Below are 17,893 nucleotides of genomic sequence, written 5' to 3'. Positions count from 1 at the left end.
TGTCTGTTGAAATCAATTAACTAATAAATTCCATCAATTTTCTCCATGCCACAATTTATACTTAAGACAAGAATTCTCCCAGTCAGACTTTATAAGACAAAAACAATGCCTCTAATTCTGCCACCAGGGTTCCAAGTATTTCTTAAGGATTCTGTATCTACCACAGAGCTGTCCAAGACTCATCAAACTTCCATGGTCAGATATTGCTTCAGCGGACCCACGTGCAAAGTGGGACTGGATGCACCGTGATGAGGATGAGACCGTCTTCAAGGTCATGTTATGAACCGGACTGTGCCACTAAAAATTTCATGTGTGTCCACAAAGCATTTGAAAGTTATGGAGAGCCTGATATCATTATCAAGGGTCAAGTGTATAGCAGGGTCCTGCCCACAAAGGTACATCACGTTCCTTCATCACTGCAACACGTACCATTAAAGGAATCTTCAAGGAGTAATAATTCGCAGTACATCCACTTGAAGCAATTTTATATTTATTTATTCAATTGAATTATTTATGTTCTTCATAATGAAATGAAACTCAAACAGCATTGGCTACATCACGTCTTCTTTTGCTTTCATTCGCTTTGCTGCCTATGACTATTTTTATGCAAATGAGGTTATGATGACATTAAACATTTTCTACTGATTTTCCAAGAACAAATATGTTCTCTCCATATGCCACCGTCTTCTTTTTCCTACATCCATCCTCAGAGCTCCGTTGGCTGATCAGAATTTTTTCTAAATTAACTCCAAGGACATTCCAGCTGTAATACTGATGAGGCTGTCTCCCTCTGCAGTGCACACGGAGCACTCCCATTAATACCTGAATTTAGCCCATTTCGACCATTCCGCCGGAAGCCTTATTTATCCCCCCAGCTCTCCCAGCGCTGTAAATCTCAGCTTGTTACCCAGCACTGTGGCACTCCCCTGCTGCCTCTTCGGGGGATGTTTACTCTACTCACAGAGCAAAAACAACCAAGAACTCCACACATAAAAAAGGCCTTGTGATTGCAGAGACCTTTGCCTCTACTGATTATATTCAGGGCTGAGAAACAAATGTTTTCGGGAAAGTATTTCACATAACTAGCCACTAGACAAATCAGAGTGGAAGTTGGCAGGCTGCTTACACCAGGCTCGTGGAGGCTGGCTTGGGCTTTCTTGTAGGGGTGTGTGTGGTGTGGTGTGTGTGTGTGTGTGTGTGTGTGTGTGTGTGTGTGTCTGAGTTTAACTCAGAGCACACTGCTACCGGGAGGGGTAGTAGGACTGGCAGGCAGGATAATGCCCTAGAAACCTAGAGGCTGCAGGTTGCAAAAGTCCCCTATTATAGGCATTGTGGGAATTTCTGAATGTCACTGGAAGTGAGCTATTCCCCTACAGTTCATGCATGCCGACAATCCTTACACAAAGTATCAAAGGGTTGCAGAAGCAGGAACAGCAGCTGTAAATCCCAACCCTAGCTTGATTTAAGGTTATAAATCAGGAATCCTGCCTCCCATAGTCGCATCTACATCTGGGGGGCATGCATTTGGTACCCAAGAAGCCTGGAGGCTGCAAACAGACCACTGAACAGATCCATTTGCATAGATAGGACACAGTTCACAGTGGGTTTCTATCGGCTGAGGTCACGTGCCCATGCGGGAAACTGGACCGGGTCCAGAAAGCTGTCTAGAACAGAAGCAGAGGGGAATCTCTCCTGCCCCTCGCCCTGATGCACTTAGATGAGAATCCTTTCAGGTTCAGATAAAAGATTAACTTTGCCCATTCGTAAACTTCTAGGCGGTCAGGCTGGTACTCCCTCTAGAAGTGGAATCCTTTCTTAAACATTAGCTACATCTTTGACCCCTGTGTTTACGAGGCCCTTGGTAATGCCAACATATCTCAGCTTCGTAGCCGTCTCTCCACTCTCCGTCTCTACGTGTGCAACACTCCGGAGGGGTGTCAACCATTTCATGGGGTGTAATGAAATTTGAAAAGGAAGATAACTCAGAATGAGGTTGACTTCTTTTTTTTTAAGATTTTATTGATTTATTTGAGAGAGAGAGAGAGAACAAGGGGAGGGGAGGGGCAGAGGCAGAGGGAGAGGGAGAAGCAGGCTCCCAGGACCCCAGGATAATGACCTGAGCCGACGGCAAACACATAACGACTAGGCCACCCAGGCGCCCAAAATGAGGTTGTTTTCTATTCATTTTCATTTACTCAATAAAGGGATGCACTGGAGGACGTGGGACGGGAAGGAACAAGGGGTAGGAGGGAAGATAAACCAATAGCAAAGGACAGGAACCTCTCCAAGCATGGGAAGCCCCACCCTGTCCTGATCCACATTTTCTCTTCCATCTGCTTCCACCTGCCTCAGAAAATGGCGGGAGGGGGGGCAAGATGCTCAAAATTTAAAAATAAGAATCACTCAGGTGAATTAGCTTGTGAAGATGTTAATTTACAGCCCCCATTCTGGTCAACCTAACTGTCGCTGGGCAGAGGACTTGACATTTTTAATCAGCAGCCCTGGTGAGTCAAAGGTAAAGACCAGGCTTCCAGAAACATGATAGGCCTGCTGAGTATCAATCTGATGAGATATTGGGGTTACCTGGGAAGCTTGTGGGTTTTTTTTAAGATTTTCTTTATTTGTCAGAGAGAGAGAGAGAGAGAGAGTGCACAAGCAGGGGGATCAGATTGACAGGCAGAGGGAGAAGCAGGCTCCCTGCTGAGCAAGGAGTCCAATGAGGGCTTGATCCCAGGACCCTGAGATCACGACCAGAGCTGAAGTCAGACATTTAACGGACTGAGCCACGCAGGCGTCCCCAGGAAGCTTGTTAAAAAATTTTAATACTGATGCTCGGGCCCCACTCCCACAGATTCTGAGTTGATCACCGTGGGGGAGAGAATGGGCATGCCAATGGTAAAAGCTCCCCAGGTGATTTCAATGTGCAGTCAAGGCTCAGAACCACTGTGTAGGGATAATCCATGCGTTTAGGCAAGCAGGGATGCGGGCCCTAGAGCTTCCACATTTCTCTTTGGCAACTTCTGACGCTTTTACCCAAAGAACATTCTAGAACATTTATTCCAAGATTCTCATCTTTCCATAACAGGCAGGAAATAATGATGAAACCTGGGCCATTCGCCTCTTGACCATAACATTCGGGGATTTTAAGGCAGAAGCATCTTCCTGAGGCAAGAAAGGATTCTCTTTGTGCATGCGCAGTCCCCAGATCAGCCTGGAAGATGGGGGCTCCTTTGTCCTCCCACCGATGCCCCAGGCCAACGGCCGGCCTCAGGGGCTCAGTCAAGCTCCATATGGGAGCAGCTACACAGAATGTCTCAAAAATCAGAACTTACAGAGAACAAAGGCATTCTGCAGACAAGGCCACCGCTGAACAACGGCCCATCTTTCAAAACTCTGACCATTTCAGAAGTGCTCGAGGGAAGGAATTAAATCATAGAAAGTGGCCAAGACTTCAGACCCGGGACTCTGTAGAGCCCAGCAACCTACATTTTCTGCAAGCTCCAAAGACCTCACTTTGAGAAATACTCTAAAATGTGCTTTTGAATATTCAGCCCTTTTCATGGAAAAGTTATTTTAATGCATGGTGAAAAAAATCATTTCGATTTGTGAAAAAGTAAGAACACATATTACAGCTGATCTTTAAACTGTCTGAACTGGGTTCAAGCAGGGTTCGAACTGCGTGAATCCCTTATACGCAGAGTTTTTACAGAACTGTGCTGTAAATGTATTTTCTCTTTCTTATGATTTTCCTAGTAACACCTGCTTTTCTCTAGCTTACCTTATTGTAAGAATGCAGTGTGTAATACACAGAGCATACAAAATCTGTGTTAATCAGCTATTTATGTTACTGGTTAGGCTTCCGGTCAACAGTAGGCTATGTAGTTAAGATTTTAGGGAGTCAAAAGTTATAGGCTGGTTTTCACCAGCATGGGGGTCAGCACCCCGAACCCTCACATTGTTCAAGGGCCGACTGTAAACTATGTCTTTAGTCTGACTGCTATTGATGATAGCAAAGCAGAAACAAGAGGCTGCTGGTCTCATCCCACCAGCTTTTACTCTGTCTTGGGCCCTCTGAACACCCAACTGACCCTCCCAGGTGCTCATCACAGCCTGGCATCTGTCTCAGGCTGGGTCCCCTGGATTTCTGTGCCGACTTGGGGATAAGGGAATAGTCATTACCCTAGATTTGAGTTTTACATGTTAGCAACACACAGCTATGCCGTAATCTTCAGGTAGATACTTCCCTAAGGATTCTGTCATTACACACGAGGTGTTTTAAGGATAAGGGGTATGTATGATGAAGGATCTTTAAGAATAACTGTAGCTAATATTTACTGATCGGGTATCATTAATACATGAGAAAGGCTTAGACCATGCCTGGTAGATCAGCCTATGCAGCTCCCAGGAAATAACTGATTTACTCCCCACAAAAATTCCCTGAAGGAAATACCAACACATCAGCATTTTACATATAAGGCCCCGAAAGGCTAAATAACTGGCCCATGGTTGCAGAGCTAGTAAGAGGCAAAGCTAGGATGGGAACACAGATTTCCAAGTCCATGCTCTTGACCTCTCTGAAAAACTCTCTCACTACGGGTTTTAAGTGGCATAGACATGCTCTTCAGACCTAAGGAACTCATGAGACTGGGCTCAACATTCACCCCCAGATCTAATCAGATAGTAAAGGAAGGGTTCTGCTATTTGCATATTTCCCATGACTGTGGGTGAGGACCAGTTCTAGCAAAAGACGTTCCTTCCTCTCGGTTACGCCTCTACGTGAAATGAACTCGACGGTAAGACATTCCCTAAACCTATTAATATTGCACTATTTATTTTTTTCTGTGTTTTACAAACAAATACCATATCCCTGAAAGAGGGTTTCAACTACATCACCCAACATATGAGGGGGCCTTAATGGATACCAATTAAGCGAATTCAAAGTACAGCCCCTTTAGTGATGGAATTTGGTTCTAGTTGGAAGGGGTAAAAGGGATGAAGAGAAGCAAACAAAGGCAGTACACACACACACACACACACACACACACACACACACACAAACACACACATTCTCCAAAGAAACCATCCTGTTTCTCAGACTCGGAATTTCTCTTCCTTCTGACGGTGCCAGTGTGGAGCTAGAAAGTTCCATTCCACAGACACGGAAGGACATGCTGCCTGGAGGGGCAACTCGGTGTGCGGGCAAGTGCACAGGCCTCCAAGACGCACACACAGTGGGGTTTGAACTTGGCCTCCAGCACGTACGGGCTGTGTGACCTCGGGCAGGGTGCTCAACCTCTCCTAACCCCCCTCTCCTCACTTACAAAACAGAGATGGGAGCAGCTACTCAGAGAGCAGTTAAATTTAAACAAGATCAATAAAACATGCAGCACGGTGAACATGAAAGGCAGTCAATAAAAGGGAATAATTATTGTGGTTAGTGGTTCAGAGACACTCCTAAGCATGCACCTCCTTATGATGTCAACCAATAGTATTTACGGGACAGTGACCCTCTGTGCCCACATCTCTGAAAGACAAAGTTTAACACAGGAGCCCTGACCTTCTATGAGGTGCTGCCCCTCTACTGGAAAACCAACCTATGAGACACAGGATATCGATCATCAGAAGAATGATTCAGAAAAAAAAAAAAAAAAAAAAAAAGCCCAGCCACAGATTCAATAATCAGATGCTTTCTTTGTAAAGGGGGTGGAAACCTTGAGTCGGGTAATTAAAACACCATAATTCACATACACACACGGACTCAACCTCAGATACCCACTGAACTTGGATCCTTCTCAAATCTCCTTGGCCAGCCCTGACATCGTTCTGACCTCCATATCCAAAGGTACAGCTGTCTGCTGGACAGGACGTGAAGTCGGTCCACAGACATCTCACGCCCTGTGTGCCCAAGGCAGGTGTTGTTGGAATATAACAGGTCAAAATTTGTGGCAAGGAAAGAGGAGACTTTCTGAGCGAAGCAAAATGAATTCCAAAGAAAGCTGACATCTGGATTTATACGCAGGAGGCCAAAGGAGAAATTGAAGATAACAGCAGTAGAAACTGCCCATAAATTACCGGCAGGATCTGGGAGGAGGAAGCCAGCCATGAACAGTGTGCAAGGATCTCAGAGGTGGCTTTAATAAGCACACACAGATCTCTGGGCTGCCCCGCAAGGAACGGGAGTGGGGTTTTTAAAGCCTTGTCTGGCTTCTAGGGTCACCAAATATCACCTCCCGGCTCGCACACACCTAGTCACATAGTGAATAAAGCTGGACAGATTCGTCTCATGTGGTGAAGAAAACCATAACTAAGGGAAAACCTGGACCAGCAAATCGTCCATCTTGCACACAAAGCATGAGCCTCTGCGGGACTCTCTCTCCCGGTTAATGAAATCACTTCACTTTGTCTCCCAAGCTAGAAACTTCTGATTGCACCCACTTCATCCACATCCAATTAACTGCCGCATCTGGCTGATTCTCAGAAAGTTTTTCTTGAATCTAGCCTGTCCACTCCATCTCTGAGTCCTTGGTTTGCTACCGAGAAATGATTTTCATAAAAATAGTACGTGAATAATGAAATGTCCGCTCTATTATTAGTGATAACATTCTCTCCATCAGGCAATGCTGAGCACTCGGTTGGCACTCAACAAACGTTGGGTGGATGGAGAAGAAACTAAATCTATTTAACCAACCTGCTACCAGCCTCCAACTATTCTAACCTAGCCGACGCCTTTGGCTAAAAGCCGACGTCAAAAAGGGGATCGTACCAACAGTACCATCTTGCCTCGCGTCCTTCGTTGGTGTCCACTGATGATGAGAAAGCCTGGCACGTGAGGCTGCCTCCCAACCCAGCCGCCTGCTTCCCCTTCGATCTCTCTTTCCACAGGTCACTCTGGAAACTCTGTTCCAGCCAGAAGTTTGTGTGCTGGTCCCCTCACCCCCAAATCCAAGAAATCGGGCACAGGCTGTTCTCTTTGAAATACCCCTGCCATCCCTTCGAAGGAAAAATTCCTGCTTGCCAGTAAGAGCCAGACCATCTCCACACTGCAGCATAGCGCCTAGCCAACGGGAGACTTCGGTCAAAAATCATGTTTAATAATTTTTTAAAAAAACAAAGAAAGAAAGGAAAAGAAAAAAAAAATTGAGACTGAAGGAACAGCATACAGCTTAGAAAATAAGCCTAGATATATGGGGTGCCTGGGTGGCTCAGTCAGTTAAGCGTCTGCCTTCGGCTCAGGTCATGATCCCGGGGATCCCAGGATCGAGCCCCGCGTCGGGCTCCCCGCTCAGCAGGGAGCCTGCTTCTCCCTCTGCTCCTCACCTTGCTCACTCTCTCTCGCACTCTCTCAAATAAATAAATAAAATCTTTTTAAAAAAAAAGAAAAGAAGCCTAGATACATAAAACATATAAATTGCATTATATCTAGCACCTCCAAATGAAAGAGTTATTTACAGATTTTTTTTTTTTCAGAAAAGGCTGATTTGAAAAAAATGGACAGACATCTTAAACAAAAGGTACATACCTTGTACCATATTCCAAAATAAACACTAGATGGGTGAAGGAGCAAAATACAAGAGTCACGGAAAAGCAACACCAACAGAATAGAATATTTATAAGTATTTCTGCAGGATGATATCTTTCTCGGCTTTAAAGCAGTGAAGAAATGAAATTGGCAAGATTGACAGTTTGGGATTCATACAAGTTTAAACTATCTGTCCAGTGGAAGAAAAAAAAAACCCACAGAATTGAAATGAAACGCAAAACAACATTTTGGAATCCATCGGCGTGAAAGATGACAAGCAAATGGTTAATCCCACTACTACCTAAAAATTCATTCACGTTTATACGAAGAACAATTTTCTTAAGAGCAGCATGATAAGAAAAGAGTAAGAATTATAGCAACATCAGGTTCTGTACAAAATTGTGATGAAACTAGCTGATTTAAATCCTCTACACTCGGGAGGGCTTTGGGGGAGCTTCATCAAAAGGATCTCACCCACTGGGGGATACTTCCTCCTGAGCTTGGAGGAAGGAAACTACTCTGGCCCCAGACAGCTGCCTCCCTGCACATCCCCAGGGCTCACACAGAGAGAAGCAGCTTCCATAGGCAAATCCTTTGCCACTTTTTGATGGCAAGGGTTAATCTGCAATTAGCAAAGGTTAATTTGGTAACGTTTGCTGTGGAGCCCAGAATTTACAATGGTACCTCTGGTTACCAAATATGACTCATGGGCAATCTCCCAAATTCATCTCCAATTCCACTTTCCAATGCATCCTCCACAGAGCTGCCGGAATAATCTAAGCAGGCAAATGTGGTCATGTCATCCAACCCACCTCTTTCTATCTTCTCCACCTCTTTCTTCTGCCATACTTTCACCCTGCCTGGCCTGCACTTAATTTTTTTTGTGTAGATTAACATTCACTGCTTAATTAAACTTTGATTTTGTGAAAACAAAACATCTCATTTCTGTAATCTCCATGTACCTAAATATCAATGGTGATGCCCTTATTTCTTGATGTTTACATTTTAGACATTTGCAACTGATTTTCTGTTTCTGAGGATAAAAATTTAATGGTCTTATACTGCCCACACTTCACACACACATTTTGCCCTCCTCCTTCTTCCAATACAGCTACATCATAATTTGCAGGTAGGTAATATCCAATATTTACATTTGTGTGACTATATTATGCCCAGCTGAGCCAGAGTGTATAAAATTACAATTCCTTTCTTGAGAAACTCTTGTTTTTTTCCTGCGGCTAACAATTGCTTTGCTTTGTCAGAAGCATTTTTTTCCCCTTCTGTTTCTATCACTAATTTAGTCCCAAACTTTCTGAAAGAATGGCTAAAAAAAAATCTTGCAAAGGCAAGAAAAACAGAAATAAACAAGTGGGACTACATCAAGCTAAAAAGCTTCTGCACAGCTAACAAAACAAAACAAAACAAAACAAAACAAAACATGATAAAATGAAAAGGCAACCTACTGAATGAGAGAAAATATTTATAAATCATGTATCTGGTAAGGGATTAACATAAAAATTTATACATACAACTCGATAGCAAAAAATCAAACAATCCAATTAGAAAATTGGGCAGAAGATCTGAACAGACATTATTCCAAAGAAGACATATAGGTGGCCAAAGGGTACATGAAAAGATGCTTCCCATCACTAATCATAAAGGATATGCAAATCAAAACCACAAGCTACCACCTCACACCTGGCTAATATCAAAAAGACAAGAAATAAGTGTTGGTGAAGATTTGGAGAAGAGGGAATCCTTGTGCGCTGTTGGTGAGAATGCAAACTGGTGTAGCCACTATGGAAAACAGTATGGAGGTGCCTCAAAAAGTAAAAAATAGAACTACCATATGATCCAGCAATCCCACTTTTGGGTATTTATCCAAAAAAAAAAAAAAAGAAAGAAAGAAAGAAAACACTAATTTGAAGATATTTGCACCCCCATGTTCATTGCAGTATTATTCACAAAACCCAAGAAATGGAAACAATCTAAATGTCCATCAGTGGATGAGTGAATAAAGAAAATGTGATACACACACACAAACAAACACACACACACACACACACACACACACAAAATGGACTCGTATTCTGCTATAAAAAAGAATGAAATCCTGCCATTTATGACAACATGGATGGACCTTGAGGGCGTTAGACTAAGTGAAATAAGTCAAACAGAGAAAGACAAATCTGTGGAATCTAAAAACAAACAAAATAAGCTCATTGCTACAGAGAACAGACTGGTAGTTGCCAGAGGCAGGGGGTGGGGAGTAGGCCAAATGGATGAAAGGAGTCAAGAGGAAGAAACTTCTGGTTATAAAATAAATAAGTCCTAGGGATGTCATGTACAGCATGGCGACTCTAGTTAATAATACTGTATTTCACCTGTGAAAGTTACTAAGATAGTGGATCTCAAAGGTTCTCATTACAAGAAAAAAACAACCTGTAACTACGTGTACTGACAGACGTTAACTAGACTTGTGGTCATTCCACAATGTAGACAAACATCAAACCATTATGTTGCACACCTGAAACTAATATAAGGTTGTATGTCAATTATGCTTCAATAATAACAATAATAATAATTCTGGATGCCATCAAAAACACTAGGTAATCAAGCTCTTCTGTCCCCTGGCCTCCTTTGGTGACATACGTCATACAGCCCTCCATCCTCCTGTTCCAGTGTGGAATGGGTGTTCTCTGGACCTGCCACACAGCTGTCACCCTGAAATGTCACCCTGGAGCATCCCTTCATCAGCTTCCCAGGATCTGCCTTTTGTACGCTCCTCTTTGAGTCCCCTGTTTCTTCAACACTATTATCATTCTCTTTCTTACTTTACTCCCTTGTTTTACTGGAGCATATCCTTAAATAGCTTCTTGAAAACAGATGCAGGGAAGGTACAATTGTGGAGACCCTACTTACATATAATATATTTACTTGTTTTGAAATTTTACATTTACTTTTTTTTTTTTAATTTGAAGATCGGGGGCACCTGGGTGGCTCAGTCGGTTAAGCATCTGACTCTTGATTTCAGCTCAGGTCACGATCTCAGGGTCCTGGGATCAAGCCCCACTCTGGGCTCTACATTCAGCAGGGAGTCTGCTTGAGGATTCTCTCCCTCTTCCTCTTTTCCTCCCGTCTACCCCCGCGGACGTGTGCACATGTGCTCTCTCTCTCTCAATAAATAAATAAATAAATAAATAAATAAATCTTTAAATAAATAAATAAAATAAAACTTGAGAATTTAACTGGCTTTACTAAATGATTCACGAATCATACAGCATGCCAGCTAGAAAATAGAGGGTTGCTCTGAGGAGTTGTACAAAAAACATTTACATTTGGTGATGTGGGTTTAATTTCTCTTTTCATTCATCCCCTAGACACAGGGTGGGACCTTCTAACCTGAAAGCTCATGTCCCACAGACCTGGGAAATTGTGCTCCATCATTGGTCTGGTGATTTTCTTCTCTCCGTGTTCTCTGTTCTCTCTCCAATACTCCTATTAGTTAATGTTGGACCTACTGAACTGATACAACTGCTTTAATTTCTCTCTCCCATTTTTCTTTTTTTTTTTTGATCTGTCAGATGTTTTTCTCAATGCTATCTTCCACTCTCTTGTTGATTTATTCCTATCTTATTTGTAACTCCCAAGACTTCTTTTCTGTTCTCACCTGGGATCGTGACCTGGGCTGAAGGCAGACACCTAAAAACTGAGCCACCCAGGCGCCCCCTGTTGTCGTTGTGGTTAAGGCCTTTTGTAACCAAGACTCTCCTGGGATGTCCAGGGATCCTGGCTCTTCTTTCTTTTTTCGGAGTGAGACAGCTATGTGGAGACAAATGGAGTTTTACAAGCCTTACTAATAGTGAGCAGAACTCAGACATTTGGGGAGGGAGGGCCAACTACCACACCTGTTAGCCTTTTCTTAGGCTGGTTGCTTCAAGAGTAGATTCTTCCAAGTACTGATTCACAGGGGTGTACAAGCCCGGAGGGGTAATGACATTGAGGATGTCCCCAGATGGTATGCAGTCTTACCATCTGTCCTAGGCTACATCTTACGAACTCAAGCCCAGAGTTCACCTTTTCCAGAGAGCAAATCTCCCATGTCCTGCCAGGGGCGGTGTTGGAGACAGAACCTGGGGGTACAGATGCCACCCTTCTTTTCAGATCTACTTCCCAGCCATCGGAAGTACACAGAACCTCCAATGCCCAGGTCTCTGGGGTTCTGAGGTGTGACTACGCTGCATTCTTCAGGTCTTCCCACCATAGGCAGGAGGCTGGCTCCCAGCCTCATCCAGTCTGCTGTCAGTTACCATTCATTCCCCCTCTTTCAATCTTCCAAAATTTTGTAGGTGTTTCCTCCCTGCAGTCCTCCCCTAACCTGTTCAGTCATCCCTTATAAGTTACCATCGTCTCTGGTTCTTTACTATCATCTTAGTAAAGTGCCACGAGGGGGCCAGATACAAGTGGGATGTTCAAGACAGTATGCTAATTTATAGAGCATGTTGAGCCATGCATCCCCCCAACCCCAAGTACGCCATGTTTTTATTTGCCCCCAACTCTGCTCTTGCTGTCCCCCTGCCTGGTCCATCCCTATCCTCCTCCTTTCATCCATTTCCCAACCCTTAATGACACTTCAAGATCAGACTCAGGCATCATCTCAAGCGGGAAACTTTCCAGATCCTCCCCACACAGGCTGCATTTATCTCTGGCTTGACACACACCACATAGACCATAGTGTGCCAAATCACCCTGTCTATAAGTCTGCCTCCCTCCCTAGATAAGAAGTAAGCAAGGACTGTGTCTTTTCCAATGTCCTGCCTCTAGTGTGGGGAAAACCATCTGGCACAAAATAGGTGCTCCTAATATGTGTTCAACTGACCCACTTCAGTAAGCTCCATATTGGAAACATTTTCATTCTCAAAGGCAGGCAAAAAAAAAAAAAAAAAAAAAATATGGCTCTGTTTATTTGCCAACGTCCAAATAAGAAAGGCTAATCAGAGAGCACCAGGAAATGAAAACAGCCAGATGTGTTTGAGAGCCAAGGTCCAGGAATGCAAAATAGCTTCCAACAGGGGTGATGTATGTTTTCCTAGTGATTCAAAAGGAATATACGTTTATTAGGCAGAGAGAGATTTAGCAGGTTCCTTGGCTAATGCTGCAATTTTAAATCCATTTAAGATAATTTTCTTTATCTTGAATCTATTTTTCTCAGTAACCAGGATACTTAACTGATTTGTCCAAAATCCATTTGAAAAAGAAATAATCCACTCTAAGCAAGGACACACTCTAAATTGGAAAAAAAGAGACACTACAACTCTAAGAAAACAAAGAACCCTGTTAAGCCAATGTGGACGCCTGCCTAGAAAATAGGTTTTCCTCCAGCGTCCTGATTCTATGACCGATCCCTCTTCTCCATTTCCCAAGGAGAACACAAATAATTCTTAAATCTGAGCCCGCAGAACAAAGACTTTTCCTGAGACAAAAGACCCAAACAAATTGGTTAAAAGGTAACACTCTCAAACTAAACAGTGGAAGATGAAACAATCATGGAATGCACTTTCTCACCCATCAGCTTGGCAAAGCGTTTTTGAAACACGAGTACCCAGTTTGGGAAGGATCAAGTAAGATTCCAACGAGTGCGGATTGCCATCAACTTTCTGGAGGACAGTATCCCAAGATGTATCTAGAGCCTCCAGAGTACTCCTACGATATGGCATAAGCATTATACTTTTAGAAGTGTGGCTTGAGAAAATAAATACCAAATCACAACACACGAGGATGTGAGTGGCAAGATATTCATCAAATGGTTATTTATAATAATGACAAACTGACAATACCCTGAATTGCAACAATGGAAATAATGATGCAAAATGGTCATGATGATGATCATCGTTAATCATAATTAATGACATCAGCACGCGCTCATGAAATAATATTAAATGGAAGAAAGATCCAAACAATACATCACATGCTCATAATCTGTATAGAAAATTGACTCAAACACAAAATGCCAAAATTTGACCGACTGCTGTCTCTAGGTAGTGAGATCATGGCGAGTTTTGTGTTTTACTTAAGACTTTTCGTATTGAGGACCTTCCTATGTGTCTCTGGATTACTTTTATAAAAATGTCAAGACTTTATTTAGATAACATTTCGTAATCCATAGTACTCCATTTGTTGACTGTGAAGGACACTAAGTAAGACAGAAGCCCCTCTGCTAGTCACAAAGGACCTGAGAACATGTCACAGACTCAGGGCTGCACCCATCCTGTGATGTAGCGAGCCACTCTGAATGACTGAATCACAACTTACTTCGTGGGACGATAATCCGGAATGGAACGATCCAGTGAAATTTTTTCACTGAGGTAGGAATTGTAGCCATACTTCTCGTGGGGTCCCTTGGCTTTCTCTTCTTCAGCCGGGGAAAGGGTAGCAGGAAGGCCCCCTTTGCCCCGCCCACCATAACCTTCAATGAGCCCAAGGGATTTGGATAAGCCTAGAAAAAGGAAGGAAAAACAATTATTTGAAAGCCACCACATCAGGCTATGTCACTCAAGCTCAGATATATGCTTCAATGGCAAGTCTAACATTACCTGTCATGGGTAATTACTTCCTCGATAGAGCAATCCAGGAATGTGCCCTGAACACAATCATATTAAGAGGAAGGTCGGGGCAACTGAGAGTTCTGGAACTAAGTTTAATTCCCAGTAAGGAGCTTCTCCCTCCTCTGGGGAACTGAGTGGACGGGGGTCCACAAAAGGGAGAGACTATCTAAACTGGGACAAATGCAGACCAAGAAGGACACAGGAAATGGAACAGACGTGGGGCTATCAGCCAGGCCTGTTTTCCTTTCTCCGTGGTGCAATGACAAGCCTTGATATTCCACGAGCTACATGCACGACACAAAAAAAGAACAGCCAGTCACAAGGAACGGCCAGACCAAAGGTGCTTTTGCTTCATTTGAACAGAGAATGACACACAGATTGGTTTTATCATGAGTTTAAAGTGTGTAACAACCTGACACAGTTCTTTACCTAATGGTTTTATTTAAATTTCATCTAAATGGCAAAAGGAAATATAGAATGTTTGAGAATAAATCATAGAGGGGGAAAAAAAAAAAAACCCACAAGGGTGATAACCATGCCAAGTGGAGTAGGAGGCCTCTGTAACAAGCCTCACTGAGCAATTGCAAGTTCCCAGGATGGTGGCAGCTTTATATCTACTACTGTTCCATTATACAATAAACAGCTTGATGGGCAATCCTGAAATCCAAGAGTTATGGGAGGTTTTAGTTCTCGGCTAGAAAACTTTTGTTGTTAAGGGCTCTCATTCCCTTTTGCCATTTTGAATGCTCAAGCTAAGTTACTTAGCACACCCACGAGCATGTGCACGCGCACACACACACACACAAAACACTTTATCCACAGAAGTCCCATCACTCCTACTGGCAGGAAGAACACGGAGTGGAGATGTAAACAGTGCCCTCCGCTTTCATGAGGGGCAGCCCACAGAGCTGAGGACGATTCAAACCTCCCAGAAAGGTACCCCCAGACCAGTCAAAGGCCAACAACTCTGCTCCCATCACAGAACAGCACTCTATCACATAATGGCAAGACTTGCGTGCTTCTCTGAAAACAGAAATGTATTTTCTGTGATATCAAGATCAAAAAGCAAAGGTCGAGCAAGCATCTCAGAGTTGGTCTCGGGTAAACATCATTTTTCTACCTGAGAATCATTTCCACTGTCCACTCTGAGCTCCAGGAACCCTGACATCTTTTCTGCCTGCCATCATCCCAATAGAGGCGCCCTCAGCTAAGCATTAGATTATTCCAACATTTCCCACCTGCTTCCTGGGCTTTGAATTCTCATTCCACATCAATGTGCCACAAACATTCCAATAATATCACCTTCACAATGCTCAAAAATCTATAAGAACTCTTCCCATGTCAAGTGCAAATACCTGTGCTGGGTTTTAAAATCACTTGTCAGAGAACATTACTAGTAGGAATGTTAAGACAGTGCAGCGACTTTGGAAAATAGTTCGGTAGTTCTTCAAAATGCTAAGCATAGTTTTACCATATGACCCAGCAACTCCATTCCTGGGTATATCCCCAAGAGAAATGAAAAGATCTGCCCACATAAAAACTTATACAGAAATGTTCATAAGAGCATTATTCATATTAGCTGAATGTCTATCAACTGATGAATGAATAAACAAAAATGTAAAACCATACCATGAGACATTATTTAGCAATAAAAAAGAAGGAAGTAGTGATACACACTATGACGTGGATGAACTTTGAAAACATGATGCCAAGTAAACAATGCTGGTCAGGAAAGACCACATATTGTGTGATTCTATTTATATGAAATGCGCAGAATAGGCAAATCTCCAGAGACAGAAAGTAGATCAATATCTGTTTCGGGCTGATGGGAGTCGGGGGGGAAATGGGGAGTGACTGCTAATGTGTGTGGGGTGTCTTTTTGGGTGATGATAATGTTCTGGAGTTAGATTGTGGGGATATGTGCATAAACTTGTGAATCTACTAAAAAGGAAAATGTTTTAAGTTCTTTTAAAATCAGAACATAGTCACAAAATATAATTCTTAATACCATTTTTTAATGGAGGAAGAAACCCACCAAGGCCAAAGTCATTATGTGGCCCTTATTCCCTTGAGGTTGTTAGACTCTTACCTGTAAGTGACAAGTGCCTAAAGCACAGAGAAGGAAAGGAACACGATCTGAGGCAAGGGGACAGACCCCAGACAACCACCATTTACGGAGGTGCTCTCCCGCATGCTGGGGACCCCGCTAAGTGCTTTACGTGGAGTGTATAATTGTTTTGTCAACTCTCCTGACAAACCTCTGAGGAAGGTATTATTTTGATCTCTGACAAATGAGGACACTGAGTCTGAGAATGTAGTAACTTGGTCAAAGTTCCATGGCTGGTAAAGGAAGACAGACCGGGATTCTGGGTATAGTTAAGAGACTCAAAGGAGGACAAAACCTCGCCTCTGTGACAAATAAGGAGACCAATTCCAGGACTCTTGCAGCTGCTGACAAGAGAGGATAGGGGCCTCATTTTAAGGCAGTGGTGATAGTGATCAAAAGGAGAGGAGAGTTTGGAGAGGTATTTAAGAGACACTGTCACAAGGCAGAGACAGACAGGTGTTAGGGTGGGAAAGAGCAGGAAGAAGTGAGTTAGCCTGGCTTCCAGTGTGAGGACTAGGTGAGAACACCACTCCCAAAGATGGCGCAATCAGAAGCAGGTTTGAGAAGATGAGTTCCACTCCGCACAGGTGGTCTACGGGGCACCCATGGGACATTCCGACAGTGTCAGAGGTCCAGTGGGTAACTGAAACCCATGAGAATGGAAGTTAAGATGGAAGACGAAGCCCAAGATATGAGCCAGGAAGCCACAGCCTGGCAGGGGCTGTAGCCATGATGGAGGGTAGGGGTGGCGGGCTCGGGGCAGAGGTCGAGCAGCAAGAAGGAGAAAGACAGATGATGCTCAGGAATTTCAACATATTTAGAGTAGGAACTGCATCCTTCAAAACTTATATCTTCTCCACTCTGTACACGGGCTCTCTCACTGAAGCTACACTTGAAGCTCAAGACTTCAAGGAACTAAGACTTAAAGGAATGGAGAAATATCTCAGTATGAACCAAGTGGTTAAGCTTCTTCCTTATCTTCATAGATCCATTCAACCACCCTCTCTCCATCCACTAATGATCACTGTTTAGGCTTTAATATTTTTAATGGTTTTATATCCATTTCTGTATTAAACAGGAAAGGCTGATGTTACCAGGATCACTTTAGAGATAACGAAATGGAGGCTCAGGAGGATTAATTATGTGACCTTCCAAAAGTAATGGAAATGGAAGACATTCCTTCCAACCTCAACACACACGAATGTTCTATCCAGGAAATTCTTCAGGAAGAAAGAACCCAGCATGGAAAATATGATGGTGATAAATTAATGGTAGTGAACTCATTAAGAGGATACTATATAGCAATGAAAATGAATTACTTGCCAATAAATGGATGAATCTCAGAGACACAACGTCAAGTGAAAAGCAAGCATTAATTCATATAATTCCATTTATATAAAGTTTCAGAAGCTAATCAAACCATAGTTCAGAGATATAAACTCATGGAGTGAAACCAGAAACAACTGCAAAAAAGAGACTAGATCATCCTTGGGAAAGACACACAAAGGACCTCAAAGGTCCTGGTAATGTTCCATTAGAAAGCTAGTAGGATTCATTCATTCATTCATTCAATTCCATAATAATTCATTATAGAATTATTACCTGACATGTATGTGATATATATAATGGATGGCATTTTGCATAATAAAAAAGATCATGTAG

At 42.9% G+C, this 17,893-nt stretch overlaps 1 protein-coding gene across 3 annotated transcripts in view; it reads right to left on the bottom strand.

Moving 5' to 3' along the window:
• The window catches only part of GALNT17 (polypeptide N-acetylgalactosaminyltransferase 17), a 439,664-nt gene that overhangs the window by 271,754 nt on the left and 150,017 nt on the right, over positions 1-17,893 (bottom strand). For 2 of the 3 annotated variants that reach the window (XM_036074023.2, XM_036074021.2), the window contains exon 2: positions 13,832-14,015. In XM_036074023.2, coding sequence (XP_035929916.1) covers positions 13,832-14,015 — 184 coding nt within the window. Of the gene's footprint in view, positions 1-13,831; positions 14,016-17,893 lie in introns of those variants that run through there. The other variant, XM_036074022.2, reaches the window with a different exon arrangement.

The sequence above is a fragment of the Halichoerus grypus genome, chromosome 6 (assembly GCF_964656455.1).
Source record: "Halichoerus grypus chromosome 6, mHalGry1.hap1.1, whole genome shotgun sequence".
Lineage (NCBI taxonomy): Eukaryota > Metazoa > Chordata > Mammalia > Carnivora > Phocidae > Halichoerus > Halichoerus grypus.
The sequence above is the reverse complement of the archived record's forward strand: the minus strand, read 5'-3'. Positions and strand labels throughout refer to the sequence as shown.